The sequence below is a fragment of the Mauremys reevesii genome, linkage group 1 (assembly GCF_016161935.1).
Source record: "Mauremys reevesii isolate NIE-2019 linkage group 1, ASM1616193v1, whole genome shotgun sequence".
Classification (NCBI taxonomy): domain Eukaryota; kingdom Metazoa; phylum Chordata; order Testudines; family Geoemydidae; genus Mauremys; species Mauremys reevesii.
The window spans coordinates 330,524,530-330,542,780 of NC_052623.1; the positions used below are offsets into that span (position 1 = coordinate 330,524,530).

The 18,251-nt window shown below is 40.9% G+C and overlaps 1 protein-coding gene across 7 annotated transcripts in view; it reads right to left on the reverse strand.

The window, feature by feature from the left end:
• Nucleotides 1–261: 261 nt before the first annotated feature.
• Nucleotides 262–18,251, reverse strand: part of CPNE8 (copine 8) — a 240,245-nt gene continuing 222,255 nt past the window's right edge. For 6 of the 7 annotated variants that reach the window (XM_039515855.1, XM_039515839.1, XM_039515873.1 and 3 more), the window contains 2 exons: nt 15,155–15,228; nt 262–2,038 (listed from right to left, as the gene is read on the reverse strand). In XM_039515855.1, coding sequence (XP_039371789.1) covers nt 1,850–2,038; nt 15,155–15,228 — 263 coding nt within the window. In that variant the 3' untranslated portion in view covers nt 262–1,849. Of the gene's footprint in view, nt 2,039–15,154; nt 15,229–18,251 lie in introns of those variants that run through there. The other variant, XR_005591486.1, reaches the window with a different exon arrangement.

Genomic DNA, 18,251 nt, shown 5'->3' on the forward strand with positions numbered 1-18,251 from the left:
ATTCAGAGCATAGAAGGGAACATAACATAATGTAGATTGATACATAGTTTTTATGAAGTTCTCTCCTTAATAGCAGTAGTTGCCAGATATTAAATTTCATTCACGCAACACAAGCCCACTAAAAATCCCACACATTTTTGTGAAAAAATTAACTTCATTCTCATGTAAAAACTGGTTTGAAATAAAGTTAAAATAATATTTGTTCTTACAAAAAAGTCCTTGTTATGACAGAACAGTTATCTGAAAAAATAATATACAATGTGAGATATTAAATTTAAGTTTTAATATATTTCAAAATGGAAGATTCTGCACTTACATAGTTATATGTCATTGATACTGCAAATATGTTTTTCAGCAAAAACTCTTTTCATGCTTAAAAAATGTGCCTTACTTTGACACTGTACAGTACAACATATAGAAGTAAGAAAAAGTAATAAACCAGTTATATGTAAAGAAAACAAAGTCACATTACAAGGTAGTTACAATCATGACACAAAAAATAAAACATTTTTCAGTCTTAACAGAATTTGAAGGCAATTCACAATCATTTCCAGGAATTTTGTGAGATTTAAGGCCATTTATTCTAAATATAATGCATCTTTGACACATATACTCACAATACTGTGAATTTCTTGTAAAAACTGTACATGCAAAACATTTTATAATTAGATACGAACAGGCATATAGTAAAATGTTGGGTTGTTAAATACACAAAACTATTGTGCACAAAGCAATATGGCTGTGCAATTTTTAAATCAGTTAATTCATGAAATATTAGCATCTGTGCACTTCGAATAGCAATGTGATTAGATGACAACAATTGAATCCAAATATTAAGAGCCAGCATCCCTTTGAATTGGCAATCTAGACAATAGGTGACAACTTTACATTTTAAATGAGCATTAAAACGGTTTATTATAAAAAGTCTGTTGTAATCACTTGAAAATAGTTTTAAGAAGCAAAAGTGCTAATGCTATTAAGCAATGTATGAGATGATTCTACTAAGTTAAGTCAGCCAGCTATGGGACTTGAGGTAATTCTTCTTTAATTACGTGTAGTATGCAATTGTTCTATTCAGCCAGCAAAACCTATTTTAAAAAATGTAAACTTACATAAATTTAGAAATTGGAGTATCTCTGAAAAATACGTAACCCCCTTCCTGAGGCTTAGCTTTATTAGTAAGTCAAATACAGTTACAATATTCACATCTCCAGATTTTTTTCTCAAATACTGTTTTAAATTTTGACAGATGAATTGACTACTAAGCACTTACATGAAGCAATTCAGTTATTGAGAAATATGAATGTATTTGTCCTCTTTTTCTTTAGTTCTGCGCTTTTATTTGTCTGGACAATCATTCAAAGAGATATTGCTTCTTCTGTGGCTATAACTATTGCAAGTTAGAAGACACATGATTCAATATTCCAAACTCTTATTCTTAAGAATATTTATAAAAGTATTTAAATTTAAAAAGTAGTAACATGTAAACATTGATACAGAGGAATTGCATTCCTATATATTTATATACACACAGCAGTCAGGGAGAACAATATCTTCTGAGTTGAAACTGTGACTTGTGCTTTCCCCCAACAAATAAATGAAAAAGTAGCTTTTTCAGTCAGAAAACAATAAGACTTGAAGAGAATAGCGTTTAAAAGCTTTTCAGTTGCTCATGCAACCATATTGAGAATTTTGGTATATGAAGAGAATTTGTTTCGATCCAAAAACCTATCACAAGCTACTACTTCATCCCGACAGACAACAGTCTCGATTCACTGGTTCTTTAAAGTGCACCACTGACTCAGTAACTCTACATGGTTTGTGGCAAGTGTTAACCTTTTTGGAGTAGTCATATCTGAGTCTGTAACACATGAAGAGGGGGTGTGTATGGAGGTGGTGCAGGTGATGGCTTGATTCCTCTGACTCTCATGTAAGAGAGAAACTGGTCTGGGATTTCAGCTAAGACATCTTTAGCAAGTCTGGCCATGCTCAATATATGGTTTCCACTTCTGTCAATGTAATCCCGGAATGGCACAAACTAAAATAAAATAAAAAGATACATTATACATCATATATACCATTGTGCATATGCAAATATATCATATAAAAATTAGGCCTGTCAATCGCGGTTAATGCAAGCGATTATTGCAAAACAACTAGATTAAAAATAGTTGAGATTAATCACAATTTTAATAGCACTGTAAAACAATAATAGAATTCCAATTTAAATTTATTACAAATATTTTTGGATGTTTTTCTATATTTTCAAATATTTATTTCAATTACAACACAGAATACAAAGTGTACAGTGTTCACTTTATTTTATTATTTTTATTACAAATATGCTCACTGTAAAAACAAATAGTATTTCTCACTTCACCTGAGGTAAGTACTGCAGTGCAATCTCTATTGTGAAAGTGCAACTTACACGTTGATTTTTTTTTTTTTAACATAACTACACTCAAAACCAAAACAATGTAAAACTTTAGAGCAGTGGTTCTCAACCCATTTATCATTGTGGGTTGCCCCCTGCCCAGAGACCCCTCCAACAAAGTGGAGTCCTGGGTCTGGGAGGCAGCCCAGGCCCTGGATCCTGCTGCGCAGGGCTGGGCAGCTGGGCTGCCAGGGCCCTGGATCCCGCCAGGCTGGGCAGCCTGGACCCCGGGCCCTTCCTGGAACCTGCTGCGCAGGCCATGGGGCCTTTAGCACACAGCTGGGCTGAGAACCACTGCTTTAGAGCCTACAAGTCCAATCAGTCCTACTTTTTGTTCAGCTAATCATTAAGACAAACAAGTCCGTTTACATTTGCAGGAGATAATGCTGCCAGCTTCTTATTTACAATGTCACCTGACAGTGAGAACAGGTTTTCACATGGCACTTTTGTAGCTGGCGTTGCAAGGTATTTACGTGCTAGATGCGCTAACCATTCAAATGCCCCTTCATGCTTTGACAACCATTCCAGAGAACATGCTTCTATGCTGATGACAGGTTCTACTTGATAATGATCCAAACCAGTGCAGACTGACACATGTTCATTTTCATTATCTGAGTCAGATGCCACCAGCAGAAGGTTGATTTTCTTTTTTTGGTGGTTCAGGTTCTGTAGTTTCCACATCTGAGTGTTGCTCTTTTAAGACTTCTGAAAGCATGCTCCACATCTCATCCCGCTCCAATTTTTGAAGGCACTTCAGATTCTTAAACCTTTGGTCGACAGCTGTAGCTATCTTTAGAAATCTCACATTGGTACCTTCTTTACATTGTCAAAATACTATTTCTTTTATTTATCTTTTTTTACAGTGCAAATATTTGCACTAAAAGTAATATAAAGTGAACACTGTACCCTTAACATTCTGTGTTGTCACTGAAATCAATATATTTAAAAATGTAGAAAAACATCCAAAATATTTATAATAAATTTAAATTGGTATTCTATTGTTTAATAATGCAATTAAAACTGCGATAGATCATGACTATTTTTTAAAATCTCACAACTGATTGCGATTATTTTTATTATTTTTTGACAGCCCTAATAGAAATAAGAGATTTGGAGATAGGAAAGTTTTGTTTTATATAATAAATAAACTTAAAGCAGCTATCTGCAGGAATGTTAATTTTGCTTCATAATGCATGTTTTAAAAACTAAACCAAATTATTTTAATCAAATAACAGTAATTATTGGAAGCCTTCCACAACACTTCAAATTTGTCAAGACACTGTTGCTCCAAGCAGATCAAAATATCCTCTTCAATGAAAAGGTGTATGGGAAAGAGCATTTCAGCTGGTCCTAATCATCTCTATTGTAATGTGCCATTCATCATTTATACTGTTTGTGGTATAAATATCAACAACAGTTCCCTTCCTTACTATTCTAGAAAACAATGATATAGTATTGACAACACATGTCATCTTATATATTAGGTATTTATTATCTCTAATTTGTTTCTGCTGCTCCGAAGATCGTCTACTTGACTGGTCATTCTCACATCACCCTACTCTTTCTCCTGTGCTGCCACTTATGCATAGGAAAAACTCCCTATCAAAATCTGTAAATCTATCACCTTATCCTCCTACAAATGCCTCCTTGCAACTCATTTCTGCCAAGATACCTATAGAACAACTGAAACAGATAATGGCTGCCCAGGTGGTGAGCAATTCTGCATACAGCTAATCTATACAAAACTTGCTCATGTTACTGCTATCCTGTTCATACTTTTCCAATTCCCCAAATGTGTCTCACTCACTTACTGCATCTTGTCTAAGATTCTTTGGGCCATGGATTATCTTTTAGTATATGTGCAAGTTATGCCTGGTGCAATGGGGCCCCGAGCTGTCCATAATCAGTAGGTGCTACTGTAATAAAATCAAGTATTGACTTATTTCTAGCTCTAGATTGATTAATGATAATACCTATTTAATTACCATGCCAAAATGTAATAGTTTTGTGCTGGATTATTTCCATTTATTACTTCATTTACAAAATGAGGCTAGACTCCTTTCTGTGACAGAACCCCCTTGCCGCCATTCATCAGCAGCTCACTGCCCTAGTACTGGGATAACAGCAACAGACATTGGTATTTACTCTCTGTTTTCATCTCTGTTGTAACCTACAAATGTCACATATTTATGGGTACTACTTCAGAGCCCTTTTTCAAGACTTTCCATTTCTGAAACACATATTTGTAAGTGGTTACAGGGTGGCATACTTTGCCTGTTGCTTTGTCCTTTTCAAACAAAGGAATCCATTCCCCTCACTACAGTTCTGCAGAGAATGAGGATGGGGAGACACTCAGAGAGACACCTGCCGCTTCCTGGTCCTACACCACCCAACTCTAGGGTTCATTAGAGCAACTGAGGGACTTTTCTAATTTATACCAATGGGAACTAGTGTAGTGGAGCATTGCTGCATCCTACCCCAGTCATGCCCCAGCACTCTCTCAACACTACCTTTATATGAGGAGACACTTCTGTCACAGTTATTGCCAGTAGAAAATTCTTTTGCACAACAGAGATTCTCTGGCCCTTTTCAGCCAGAATCCACTGACTTTTTGCTCTCTAAGCAGCACTGAATGAATGGAATGGACTGGACAATCTGAGCTATTAGTTTCATCATACCATATAGGACTTATATCAGGGCATATTTAACTTCCAATTTCCTATATGGGGATGAGCAGAGGCAACAATTCTTTTTCATCCCATAAAAATAATTCCTTATAAATAATTTTGTGTATTTTTCACCCTTGTGCATATTCTCTTGATGCAAGAGGATAAGACTTTCCAGGATGCTAGTAGATCCAAGGAGAATATATAAGCAGAAAGTGCTTTAAAGATAACTTTCAAAGGCAATTTCTTCTTTTTAAATAAAAGGGCTTGATTTTTTTTTGCTACTTTATTATGTATAAAAGACTGAACATTTTTATAAAATAAATAAATGTGATTCCATTCTACAGCTATTTTACATTAGAAATGTAAGAACGTAAGAATGGCCATGCTTGGTCAGACCAATGGTCCATCTAGCACAGAATTCTGTCTTCCAACTGTGGCCAGTGCCAGATGCTTCAGGGGGAATGAACACAACAGGGCAATTATCGAGTGATCCATCCCATGTCATCCAGTTCCAGTGTCTAGCAGTCAGAGAATTAGGGACATCCGGAGCATGGGGTTGCATCCCTGATCATCTTGGCTAATAGCCATTGATGGACCTATCCTCCATGAACTTATCTAATTCTTTTTTGAGCCCAATTATACTTTTGGCATTCACAATGAGTTCTACAGGTTGACTGTGCATTTTGTGAAGTACTGCCTTTTGGTTTTTTAAACCTGCTGCCATTTAATTTCACTGGGTGACCCCAGTGCTTGTGTTATTTTAAAAAGTAAACAACAGTTCCTAATTCACTTTCTTCTCCACACCTACGGTGATCAGATGTCCCAGTTTTATAGGGACAGTCCCGATTTTTGGGTCTTTTTCTTATATAGGCTCTTATTACCCACCAGCCCCTGTCCTGATTTTTCACACTTGCTGTCTGGTTACCCTATCCAGACCATTCATGATTTTATAGACCTCTATCATATCCCCCCAAGTTGTCTCTTTTCTAAGATGAACAGTCCTGGTGTTTTTAATCTCTCCTCATATGGAAGATGTTCCACGCCCCTAATCATTTTCTTGCCCTTCTCTGTACTTTCTCCAATTCTAATGCAGCTTTTATTTTATTTTTTTTGAGAGGGGGTAACCAGAACTGCACACAGTATTCAAGATGTGGGTGTACTATAGTGGCATTATGATATTTGTATTAATCCCTTTCCTAATGGTTCCTAACAGTCCATCAGCTTTTTTGACTCCCACTGAGCAAATGTTGGCAAAGAACTATCCATGATGATGCCAAGATTTTTTTTTTAAAGTGGTAACAGCTAATTTACACCCCATCATTTTGTATGTATATCTGGGATTATATTTTCCAGTGTGCATTACTTTGCACTTATCAACACTGAACTGCCATTTCGTTGCCCAGTCACCGACTTTTGTGAGACCCCTTTGCAACTCTTTGCAGTCAGCTTTGCACTTAAGTATCTTGAGTAATTTTGCATCATCTGCCTATTTTGCCACCTCACTGTTAGGTCCCTTTTTCACATCATTTATTAATATGTTGAGCAGCACAGGTCTCAGGACAGATCCATTGGGGGCCCCTTTATTTACCTCTCTCCATTGTGAAAACTGACCATTTGTTCCTCTCCTTCATTTCCTATCTTTTATCCAGTTACTGTTCCTTCAAAGAACCTTCCCTCTTATCCCATGACTGCTTACTTTCTGAAAGTCCACGTACACTATATCAACTGGATCACACTTGTACACATGCTTTCAAGTTAGAGACAAGCTTTTGAGCCTGTGTAACTTGAAATCTTGTCTCTTTTACCAACAGAAGTTGGTCCAATAAAATATATTACCTCACTCACCTTGTGTCTCTAATACCCTGGGACTAATATGGCTACAACAACACTGCAAACAACATTTAGTGACCAGTCAGTTGAACATTTTTAATTTTGGAAGTACCATGTTTTGGTGTTTCCAAAATGAATTTTGCAATTCACCAAGAAATTTTGGCAAATTTTGTTTTATTCTGATGTACAATTAACCTAAATTCCAAAAATCCAAAATATCTTGTTAAGTGAAAAAATGTGAGTTTCAACCAGCTCTACTATTCACATAGCTTAGAGTTATTCCATGCTGTCTGCAGACTCAGGAAGACAAGACTGTATTAATGCTAGTGGAAGAGAACTGACAGAGAAAGATAAACAAATTGAATAGTCAGGAGGAGTGGGAGACAGCGAATGAGAGGGATACAGGGAGAAAGAAAAAGACAAAAAAAGATTGTGTCTACACTTTAAAATGTCAGAAAAAAAACGTCCGCTCGTTCTACTAGCAGTAGCACTGGTGTGAAATGGTGTTTTTCTAAAATTTCTTAAATGCAGACAAGGCCACAAAGGATACATACAGAGATGCATACAAGAGGAGGAGTGACAGAAGGGCACGTCACTGGAAAGATTGCAAAGAATGTGATACACACACAGCAGGAGTGGGGAAAAGACCGGAGAATTGGCTTTGAAGATCATAACAGTCATCTAATATTACCTCCAGAAGAAAATAGCGAAGAGCATACAGCACTGATATAATGTACATATTGGGACCTATATTTAGGAGTCAAGTTGCTGCATTTCTATTTAATTAAAATACTTAACATCTGTCCCAATAGTTAAAATCTAGCATGCCACAGAAAAACATTCTTCTTACTTTACATTTAACTAAATTGTTAATTTTATAAAAAGCAAATCAATTTCATCTAGTCTGATAGTTATATACTAAAGGTGGGTTTTAGATCAAATCCCTGCCTGTGAATATAAAGGTCATGCTGGATTTAAAGGGTTTGATGACATCCCTTTTTATTTATTTAGATATCTTATTTGATTTATCTTTCTTACTATTACTTAGCCAAACAAAAAAAGCACAAAATAATATTGCCTTCAGCTAATTAAGTAAGTGTCTTACTGATTTGTAACAGGGCTCTGAATTAAACATATTAATAGTGAATATAAATTAATGAGTTTTCTTAAAATGTTTTGGATACTCCAAGAATTCTAAAGAAATTTAAAAAACAACAACATTAATTGTGCACTGCTGTTTGTACCTTATCACTGAGAGTGGGATTAGTTTTTCTGGTTAACTGTGTTTTCACAAGTCTATCATTTTGCTAGGAGATATTAAAATGTGTTACCAATGTTTAAAAAAAACTGTTTAGTTAAGTTTATAGTTTGACAGCAAAATTGCTGTCTGCTGTTTGGAGAAACTGCTATTGTCATCGCATGAATGAAGAATATATGCAGTCTATCCTTGACCACTAAGAAGTGCTATGGTAGTGGTGATGAAGGAGGTATTTCTCTTCTCTGATTACTTTTGAGTTGTGTCTCTTCTCTCCACCCCCAATTTTACAGCCATCCTTTTGCCAAAACTGAATCTAAAATCCAGAATGGATTCCAGCACATCTTAATGTCACATTTGCATTGTGGCTTAAGCTTGGCATGCCTATCTGCAGTGGGGTGGTCACCCGCTCCTGCCCTGAGGGGTTTAAAGACAGCCCTGGGAGAGGGTTGGTGCAGGGGAAAGCAGCTACTAAGGTGCTTGGGGAAGCAGCCACAGCTGGGCTATGCTCAATCAGGCCTCATAAGAGGGCAGCGGGCAAGGAGCAGTCAGACTCCCTCTAGCTTCTGAGAGAGAGGGACCTGGCTGCAGGGACCTGAGCAGAGAACCTGAGTGGAGCAGGGCTGGGGAAAGGCAGGGGAGCTCCAGCCTGGAAAGCCCCAGGCTGTGGCCAAGCAGAAGGCCAACGGGTACTGGAGGTTGCAGAGGGCAGCCCAGGGTTAGGCAAAGGCAGCAGGTCCAAACCCAGCCTTGCTGGTGATGAGTAGGCTGACACTGCAATCTGCCCAAGGGTGTGGGGGCTAGATGATGACTGGCAGTAGCCTTATACTGAGGTGAGGTGGGGATTCCCTGGGGAGGGGAGACCCCGAGACTGAGGGGTGTACGGCCAAGGGGCAGCACCCCAGATAATGGGGCACCGGGTCTGGGAGGGACATGGGGGCCAAGCAGCAGTGGGACACTGGCCTGCGGAGGGCGCTTCAGAGGCTGGATGAGCTAATTCCCAGAGACAACCAGCAGGAGGCGCCACAGGGGTGAGTCCCACATCGTTACACTGTCTTACCAGCAGATGTTTTCGCCACATGTTGCAGAAAACAAAAAAGGATATTCCTTACATTTCTGAAACTACAGCTACTTCCAAAACAATCGAAAAAAATTATCTTCCTTTCTGTAACTGTTGTTCTTTGAGATACGTTGCACATGCCCATTCCACTGACAGTTGACAGAGATTTTTCCCTCAGCAGTGCCCACTGAGGCAGCATGAGCGCCCTCTGGTGCCTTACAACGCTCCATGAAGGTATAAAGGGTTGCACTGCCCCCTCAGTTCGTTCTGACCTAGGAGGCACTGATAGAAAGCGGAAGCAGGGCGGGTCATAGAATAGACATGTGCAACACGTCTCAGAGAACAACAGGTACAAAAAGGCAGGTAACTGTTTTTTCACCTTTGAATGACTGCATATGTCCATTCCATTGTAGGTGACTCACAAGCAGTTCGAACTGGAGAGTGGCTCAGCGTCTACTTGAAAAGGGCTTTGTAGGACTACCGATCCAAATCAGGCACTGTCTCTCGATTGTTGAGAGATGGCACAGTGAGAGGCAAATGGATGGACCAATGACCAGGTTGCTGCCCTACAAACGTTTAGTATGAGAACATGAGCCAGAAACTCTGTGGAAGTTGCCTGAGACCTGGTTGAGTGAGCCATCACTTTATTTGGAGGTGCAGTATCAGCCAATCAGTAGCATAAATTAATATGGCTGGAAATCCAGGAAGAGATCCTTTGGGCAGGTACTTTACTCTGCCTGAAACTGAAACAAAGAGCTGAGAGCCCGATCCAGGTAAAAAGCCAAAGCTTTTCTAACATCTAGAGTATGGAGCTTTTCATCCCCTTTACTCAAATGAGGCTTTGGAAAGAAAGTTGGTAAATAAATTGCTCGATTAATGTGAAATCGCAAACCACTTTAGACAGGAATTTTGTTTGAGGTCGAAGGAAACCTTGTCCCTAAAGAAGACTGTATTAGAGAGGCTCTGCTACTAAAGCTTGCAGCTCCCCTACTCTTCCTTGGTTTCTATAACCTTGGCCAGGAGTCTCCTTTATAGACCATTGTAACAGAGAACAAGATGCTAGTGGCTTAGAGAAGGGATCTACCCATTTTGTCAGAACTCAATTTAAACTTGACTATGGAACTGGGATGTGAACCTGTGGGTATAATCTGTGCAAACCCTTTACAAGTCTGATGGACACAGGGTTTGAAAAAAAAATGATTGGTTATCCACAGGTGGGTGGAAAGCAGAGAGAGCTGCCAAATGGACACTTATGGAACTAAAAACTAACCTTTGTTGTTTCAAAAACAGAAGATAGTCCAAGATATGGCAAAATGGAGCTTGAGGTGGAGGGATGCCTCTTTGAATGGACCAAAGGGAGACTCTTTTCCATTTAGCAAGATATGTAGACCTAGTTGAAAGCTTACTACTGTTTAGCAGAACTTCCCACACCCCCTTAGAGCAAACTTGTTCTGAGGTTGTCAACCATGAAGTATCTACACTGTCAGGTGGAGATCCTGGGAGTTAAGATGAAGGAGGTGGCCATGGTCTTGTGAGATCACATCCACATCTCTTAGGAATAGCAGTGGAAGTCTGACCGATAGGGCTAGTAGAGTTGAAAAATAATGTTGACAAGGCCATGCTGGGGCTATTAAAATGAAATGAGTGGAATCTTTCTTGACTTTGGACAAGACTATGGGCAGGAGCAGAACTGGAGGGAAGGCAGATTAGGGTAAGAGCAAAGCATCTGTCAGTGAACCTGGGCTGCAACTCACTTGAGCTAACAAAAAAGTCATCTTTTTTGTTTCTTTAGTTGCAAACAAGTCCACTTGGTGAGTTCCCCATGGGTGCAAAATGGACCTAGACATACCTGGGTGAAAAGATCACTCCTGGCGACCTGCAAAACAACTTGATCAGGCGGTCTACTCTGAGCTCCCAGAAGGTAAGCAGTTCTCGGGTTGAAGGAACTGGCAATGCAGAAATTGCAAAGGAGGACCGCCTCCTGGCATAACTTTGTCAAACGGTCTCTCCCTTGCTGGTTTACACAGAACATGGCTACTATGTTGTCTGTGAGTACCAGCAAGTTCCACTCCTTCATATGCAGAAGGAATGCCACACGAGATAAATGGATGGCCTGAAGGTTCCTGATATTTATATAGAGCCTTAGGCTCTGAGTCTGAAGGGGACCAAGTGAGCTCCCCAACCTAGATCTGATGCATTTGTGATTAGAGGGAATAATTGTTGTGGATAGGCAAAGAGACTATCTTTGCAAACATTTGCAGGTTCTACCAACTAGTCCAGTGAGGACAAGAACTGAGCCGGTACGAGAAGTACCACGTCTGTATGTTGATGGGCCAGAGAGGCTAGTCAACCCTGTAGTTCTCTGAGGTACAGCATGACACATTGCACCACGTAAGTGCAAGCTGCCATGTGCCCTAGAAGTTTGAGACAATTTTGAACAGCGATGACAGAGTGCACTTTTCAATCTAAAGCAATGTCCTGAAATATCTGGAACCTCTGCTCCAACAGGAAAGCCCTGGCCTTTGTAGAATCCAGGACTGCCACAAAATCCTTTGAATGGACATCAGGACCAACTTCTTTATATTGATTAGCAGACCCAGTGCATTGAAAGTGGACTGAATAGTGTCTATGCTGGAGATAAGAGATAATCTTATCAACTGTCTTATATGAAAAGACCAAGGGACCTTCAAATGGGAGGTCTTGAATGGTTTGTTGCACCTTTGAGGGAAGACCTGATGACTGCAATCTATATGAACACTGCATACTGATGGTGCGGAAGCCAAAGATCAAGCTGCAGAGTCTGCAGCATCGCTTGCAAGTGAACTTCATTTCACACCAGCTAACTCCTGCTTTACCTCATCAAGGAGCTTGTCTTTGAATTTCAGGATATTATCTCACAGGTTTAAATCTTATCTCAGCAGAGTCTGCTGGTTCATAATCCCAAGCTGTAAACCTCCTGTGGAATAAAGCTGAAGGGAAGTGGTTATAGAAGTGCTCAAATTCCTGTGAATGGACATATCTTCTTTCCACCCTTTTAGCAGTGGGAGGCAGGGAAGATGGGTTTGCCATAAAGCTTTGACAGGTTCCAGGATATGCTCATTAATAGGGTGAGCAACCCTAGAGAGCCTCCTGCAGAGGCTAAAGTGTCCATGACCCTGTGTGACCTTTCTTGCACCTCTTTTGGTTGGATAGCCAGAGCTGCAGTCACCTTCCTCAACAAGTCTTGATATGAGCCCTGACATCATCAGGAGGGGAAGAAGTAGACTTAGTTACTAATGCCCCATCAGGAGAAGAAGATGAAGAGGCTAAGGGTTGTTGAGGCGGTCCTCCCTCCAGCTCATCCACAGGAAAGTCCTGAGTGCATGGTTCCCTCTGCATAGTACCAATCCCGGTACCAGGAGAGGGAAGACTGTGACCTTACTGCAGACGCTCCCAGTGCCTACCTGACATAGAAGAGCAGGAAGGAAGGGAGTGGAGAACCCCTAGGATGTGGAGGGAAGCCCAAGGGATCCAAAAGAGCCACTGATATGGAGGCAGGACCCAGCTATGTGCAGGTCATTGGTAATTAAAGTGCTAAGGCTGTGGCTGGTACCATGATGGGCATGTTCGTGTCGAGACACATATGATCTGATCTGCGTCTGTTGAGGAGTTTGCTTCCTGAGGCCATGGTGGAGTTGAGACTGTCAGTATCAGGGAGACCGGTTCCAAGTCTGGAGATGTGGGTACTGGTGAGATCATTGCTGGCTTCCCTCTACATGAAATCTATGGAGAGGAGCTGCAACTGTAGAAGTTACCAGTACTGAACAGTATACTGGGGTTGGAGCCAGGACTGTGGAAGCATGCATTTCTTCCAATCCCAGCACTGAGTGAGATTCCTGAACAGCAGGGGAACCTGGTATCGACAGGTTAAGCAACTCTCTGGCTGCCGCCAAAGTCTCAGGTGCAAACTGCACTGGAAAGGGCTCGTGAGTCTGATGTACTGAAAGGTGTACTGATCCCTCAGGGATTGGTCTCAATGGACCCTTCTTGGGCTCTGGAGTCAGCACTCCATCCTGGCTTATTGACTGTCTGGGGGTGCCTCTTCTTTGAGTGCACCTCCAAGTCCTAACCTTGGCTTGGTGCCTTCACTGTAGACATCAAAGGCCCCGTTACTCAGTGTTTTTTCTTCTTAGGTACCTGTGACTAGACTCTGCCTCTGGTCTCAGAACAGGGCGAGCACCTCTAGCTGAAATGGACATGCTCAGTATCTGTTCTGAGCAGGAAGGTTCCCATGGTGGATGAAGTGCAAACTGCATAAGTACTTGAGTCTTGCAGCCCTGTCCTTTTTCTGATCAAGGTTTGAATCCCCTACAAATGTTACATTTGTCACTCACATGCGCTTTTCCCAGACACTTAAGGAACCTGGAGGTGTGGGTCACTCACAGGCAGACTTGTTACGAGTGACAGGCCTTGAAGCCAGGGAAATAAGGTGTTTAGTCTAGTACAGTCTGGTACCCAACTGGAAACTGTTAATCCCTATTATAGAAAATTACTATCCTAAACTTATTCTTATATCTAAATCTATACAAATACATTACATTAGACTAAAAACTAACTCTACAGGTACTACTGAACTAAGACTTGCAGATGCAAAGATTGGAGCTCCAATAATCATCGCTGGTGGAAGGAAGGAACTGAGGGGCATCAGGGGCACCGGAGGAGGCTCACACTGCCCCAACAGGTACTGCTGAGGAAAAAAATCTCTGACAACTGTGCATGAGGCGTGTACATACCTACAGAGGAATGGACATGTGCAATGTACTTGACTCAAAGAAGAAAGCTTTGTTACTTTCACATGTATAGTTAGGGTACCTATCAATTTCATGGTCATGAAAAATGTGCCACGGACCGTGAAATAAGCCCTTCACTTTGAAATCCAATCTCCCCTTGTTCCTAGGAGCGCCTCAGCAAAGGGGGCTCCTAGCTCCAGATGGGCTGGGGAGGGACAGGACTTGTCCATCCCCTGTGCAGCCGCTCTGTGGCAGTGGGGAAACCAGACCCACCTCTGGATGTCCCCGCCCCCCTGCTGCAGGATGCTCTGGAATTGGACAGCAGCCCCAGAGGTTCCTGCAGCTGGAGGCGACTTGTGGAAGTGGGTCCGATCTTCCCCCTGCTGCTGGGAATTCCCCACCAAAGGGAGCTCCTAGCTCTGACTGGACTGGAGGTGGGACAGGACTTGCTCCTTCCCTGCAGGGCTGCTCTTGGGTATCTCTCCTGGCTGCGGATAGCTCTGCACCCCTTCCCCACTCGCTTCCTGTCCCCCTCCCTTTGCAGCTGCATGGGGAGGGGACATTGTACAGGGAACTCCCCCTCCCACCCCCAGCTGCAGGAGGTTGCTGCCTTCAGAGTCCAGCTCTGAAGTCAGCACAGAAATGAGGGTGACAATCCTCCTACAACAGGTTTGTGACCCCCAACCCCACAATTCCCTTTTGGGTCAGAACCCCCACGGATACAATACTGTGAAATTTCAGATTTAAATATCTGAAAACGTGAAATTTACCAATTTTCAAATCCTATGGCCGTGAAATTGACCATAATGGACAATGAATTTGGTAGGGCCCTATGTATAGTGTTACAGAGTCCAAATGTAGCTTGACTTCTGTTTGTCTTTAAAGATGAGTAAAGAATGAGTACTCATTCCTAGGGAAGTGTTCCCTGTTAATCAGGAAAAAAGCGGAAAGACAAATGTTAGTACAACACTATATTGTGAAGCTAAAACAGATAAAAGGTCATTATTAATTCTAGTGTATCTAATATCTAATGCATTCTTAAATTTTATATATCAATATTCTTAGTACATACAAAATACTTTAATTTGAACTATGTTTACTTTTATCAATGCACATTAATAATAATTTTTCTCTTACCTGTACAATATCCCTTTCTGCATATTTTCCTCTTGAGGAGACTCTGACTACATCACCATCCAATTCTTCCATAGCTTAAAAAAAAAAAAAAAGGTAGTTTATCCACTTGCCATTTCAGCCACCCAACAAAACTATGTTATCAAAAAGAAATTTTAGTTTCTTCTGAACCCAGAGCAACAAAAAGCCTTTCTTGCTATTAATTCAAGGCATCTCTTAAGATCCTCCTTTATACAAAATGTATAAGGTGCAACAGTTAATTTGCACCCTCCTACCATTCACAGAACAATGTTTCTTGTATTTATAGTTTTATTTACTACTTTAGTGCAAAATAAACCCTGGTATGGAAAGCCAGTACAAAACTTTTTGGATCATTTAACTCCTACCGTTCTCTAGAGCTGTAGTCTATAAACGGGAGAAGCAGTAACATGGAAACAGCACTGTAGCCCTATTCCCAGATTCGAGTGTAGGACTCTCTTCTAACTCCCATTCCTTCAGTTAACTGAACTTTATCGGTAAAATAAATTTCACAAACGATTCTCTATTTCTCTCCCAGGTAAAGAAATATTTTTCCTTAGCCTTTGACATCTTTTGGTAAGGCATGAGGCAGGAGTGATTCAAACTTGCATCTGAAAATATAATGACTGTCACTGTCTAGTAGTAACAAACTCTTGAAGATTATGATAGTAAATTGATCATGTAACTTTAGGTAAGGAAATTGTTCAGTGTTTACATAATTTTTTTTAATTTGACAGGGCATAACTGATTTGCAGGTGAATATCTACAGGACATTAATAAACAATCATACTCCATATGTATAGAACTAGAAAAACTAAAGTGATTTTCTATTCTAAAAAGTGACTAAAAATGAAACCACACTCTTATGGTGTCTCAATGATTTTGAGAGTGAATGTGCTTAGTTTACAAGTAATTTTTTTTTCTCCCCATGAACCTAACCTGGAATATAAATAGAAGTTTGATTTTTTTTTCTTTCCTGTGCATAAGAACCAGTAATAAGAGTTCTGCAGGTCAAAATCTGCTCTAAGTGACACCTGTGCAAATCCACTGCCTCTGATTCCTCAGACATTCATTTTTTCCTTTTTGATTTTTTCCCATCAGTTTCACTGCTGAGGCTATCACGACTGTATATATCACCTGAAGCTTAGCTAATAAAAAAACTGAAGTAAAAATACCATAAGTGATTAGATCCTTTTTGTAAATGATTTTCTTCTGTGCTGGGTCATAGTACTAAAGTCTAGGAAGATTAGAAGTTTTTTGCCTTCAACCATAAGTTACTTTTTTTTGTAAACTATTTCCAGAAGACATCAGAAAGTGTTGTGATCTTTGTGCTACCCACTGAATTGAGCTCCAAGTTAGAGTTTTGTGGTATCACATCTATTCTGTGTAGATGGATTGAAAACTGATTCAAAGCTAATTGTACAAGTGTTATTTTTAATGAGATGCACCATATTCTGAAGTCTTTAAAATGCTCAACTTTCTGGCTATAATTTGCTTTGCAAGTTGTTCTATCTAGAACTGGTTGAAAGGAAATGTCCTATTCTTCAAACCTGAAATGTCTTACAGAAGCAAATCCAGTTCAATGAACTTTTGATCATTCACAGACAGTGTTCTGTTGGACCTTGCAAAGTTCCCTGCCAACTCACCTAGTGGGTTGCTGGGGCCCGTAGGCTTCTAGAGGCTCCAGGACAAGCCTACCATGTAGACTGCTCTGGGACTGGGGACCTAGCAACAAAGCAGCCCCACCCTGCAGACTTCCCCAAGACCAGGGAACCTGGGCTTCCAGGGTCTGTGGCTCTGGGGCAGGCCTACCCTGTGGACTGCCCCACAGCTTCCAGGGTCTGCAGCTCCACCATATGGACTGCCCTGGGACCAAGGATTCCCAGCTACCAGGGTCTGTGATAGCCTCACCACATGGACTTCTGTGGCGCTGGAAGCCTGGAAACCCTAGAGGCTCTTGGCCTCCAGGCCTCTGGCTGCTGAGCTGGGATGTCCTAGGGTGGGCTCCCAGGATCTGTGGCAGCCTTGCCATGTGGACTGCCCTGGACTCAGGGCTTACAGATGCCTGGGCTAGCTGGCTCCCTGTACTGCTCAAATCCCAAGTGGGCAGCCTAGGGAGCCAGCTGGCCGAGGTGTCTGGAAGGCTTGTGATCTGCAGCCTGGGCAGTCTGTATGGTGTGTCTGCCCCAGAGCCATAGACTGGGAGCCCAGCAGCTACTGACTGAAATTGACATTCTTGTAAGTTCCATTGCTGATGATAATGGTGAAACTGACAGTGTCAATCTCAGTCAGAGCTGCTAGTCTTAGGGGACATATTTTGTTTGGGAAACACCATGTGCTGGTGTTTCCAGTGTTTTTTGGGGATTTCTGGTTCAAGAGAAATTTTGAAAAATTTTGATTTTGGTCTGATTTGAAATTAATCCCATCTCTGAAATATCAATTTCTCACTAGCTAAAAAACCCAAGTTTTGGACAGCTCTAGTTCTATCCTCTGATCAGCCCACATCATTGGACTATCATTTTTAACTCATAGCTGTACATTTTATTTAAGTTTGAGGGTTCAGTTTGAGAGAACTGCCTGTAGTTCTCTAACTGATGATTCCCAAGTTCTTTTCTGGGGAGAAAATGCTCTGGAGATTCATTTTCTGGCTAATTAAAAGCAGAAGATTTATAGGAGTCTCTTGTTTTCCACTCTCCCCCTCCCGCATGTTTAGGCACTCTGAATGAAGACAAATACTTAGTTTCCTCCAGTTCAGGACAGAAAGATGCTCCCTCTCCTAGCAGAATAGCCTCTCAGTGCTCTACTACAATACATCCTCCTTTTTAAGTTGGTCCAACCCCCAGCCCCACCTAATATCAGGAAGCCCTTTTCAAGATTCATAGCAAATTTTGCATTAGTGATTAAGAGAAAATATAAAAATGTGTAATGTTTCCTGTTAGTTCACGTGGACAATCAGGTATTCATCATTGCCATATGTTTAATAAGGTGCATAGGGACTGCAACTTCTTGGACTGGCACGCAGGAAAAAATGGATTTGTTTAATTCTGGACACTTAGTTTGGGTGAAACTTGATAGTATGTAT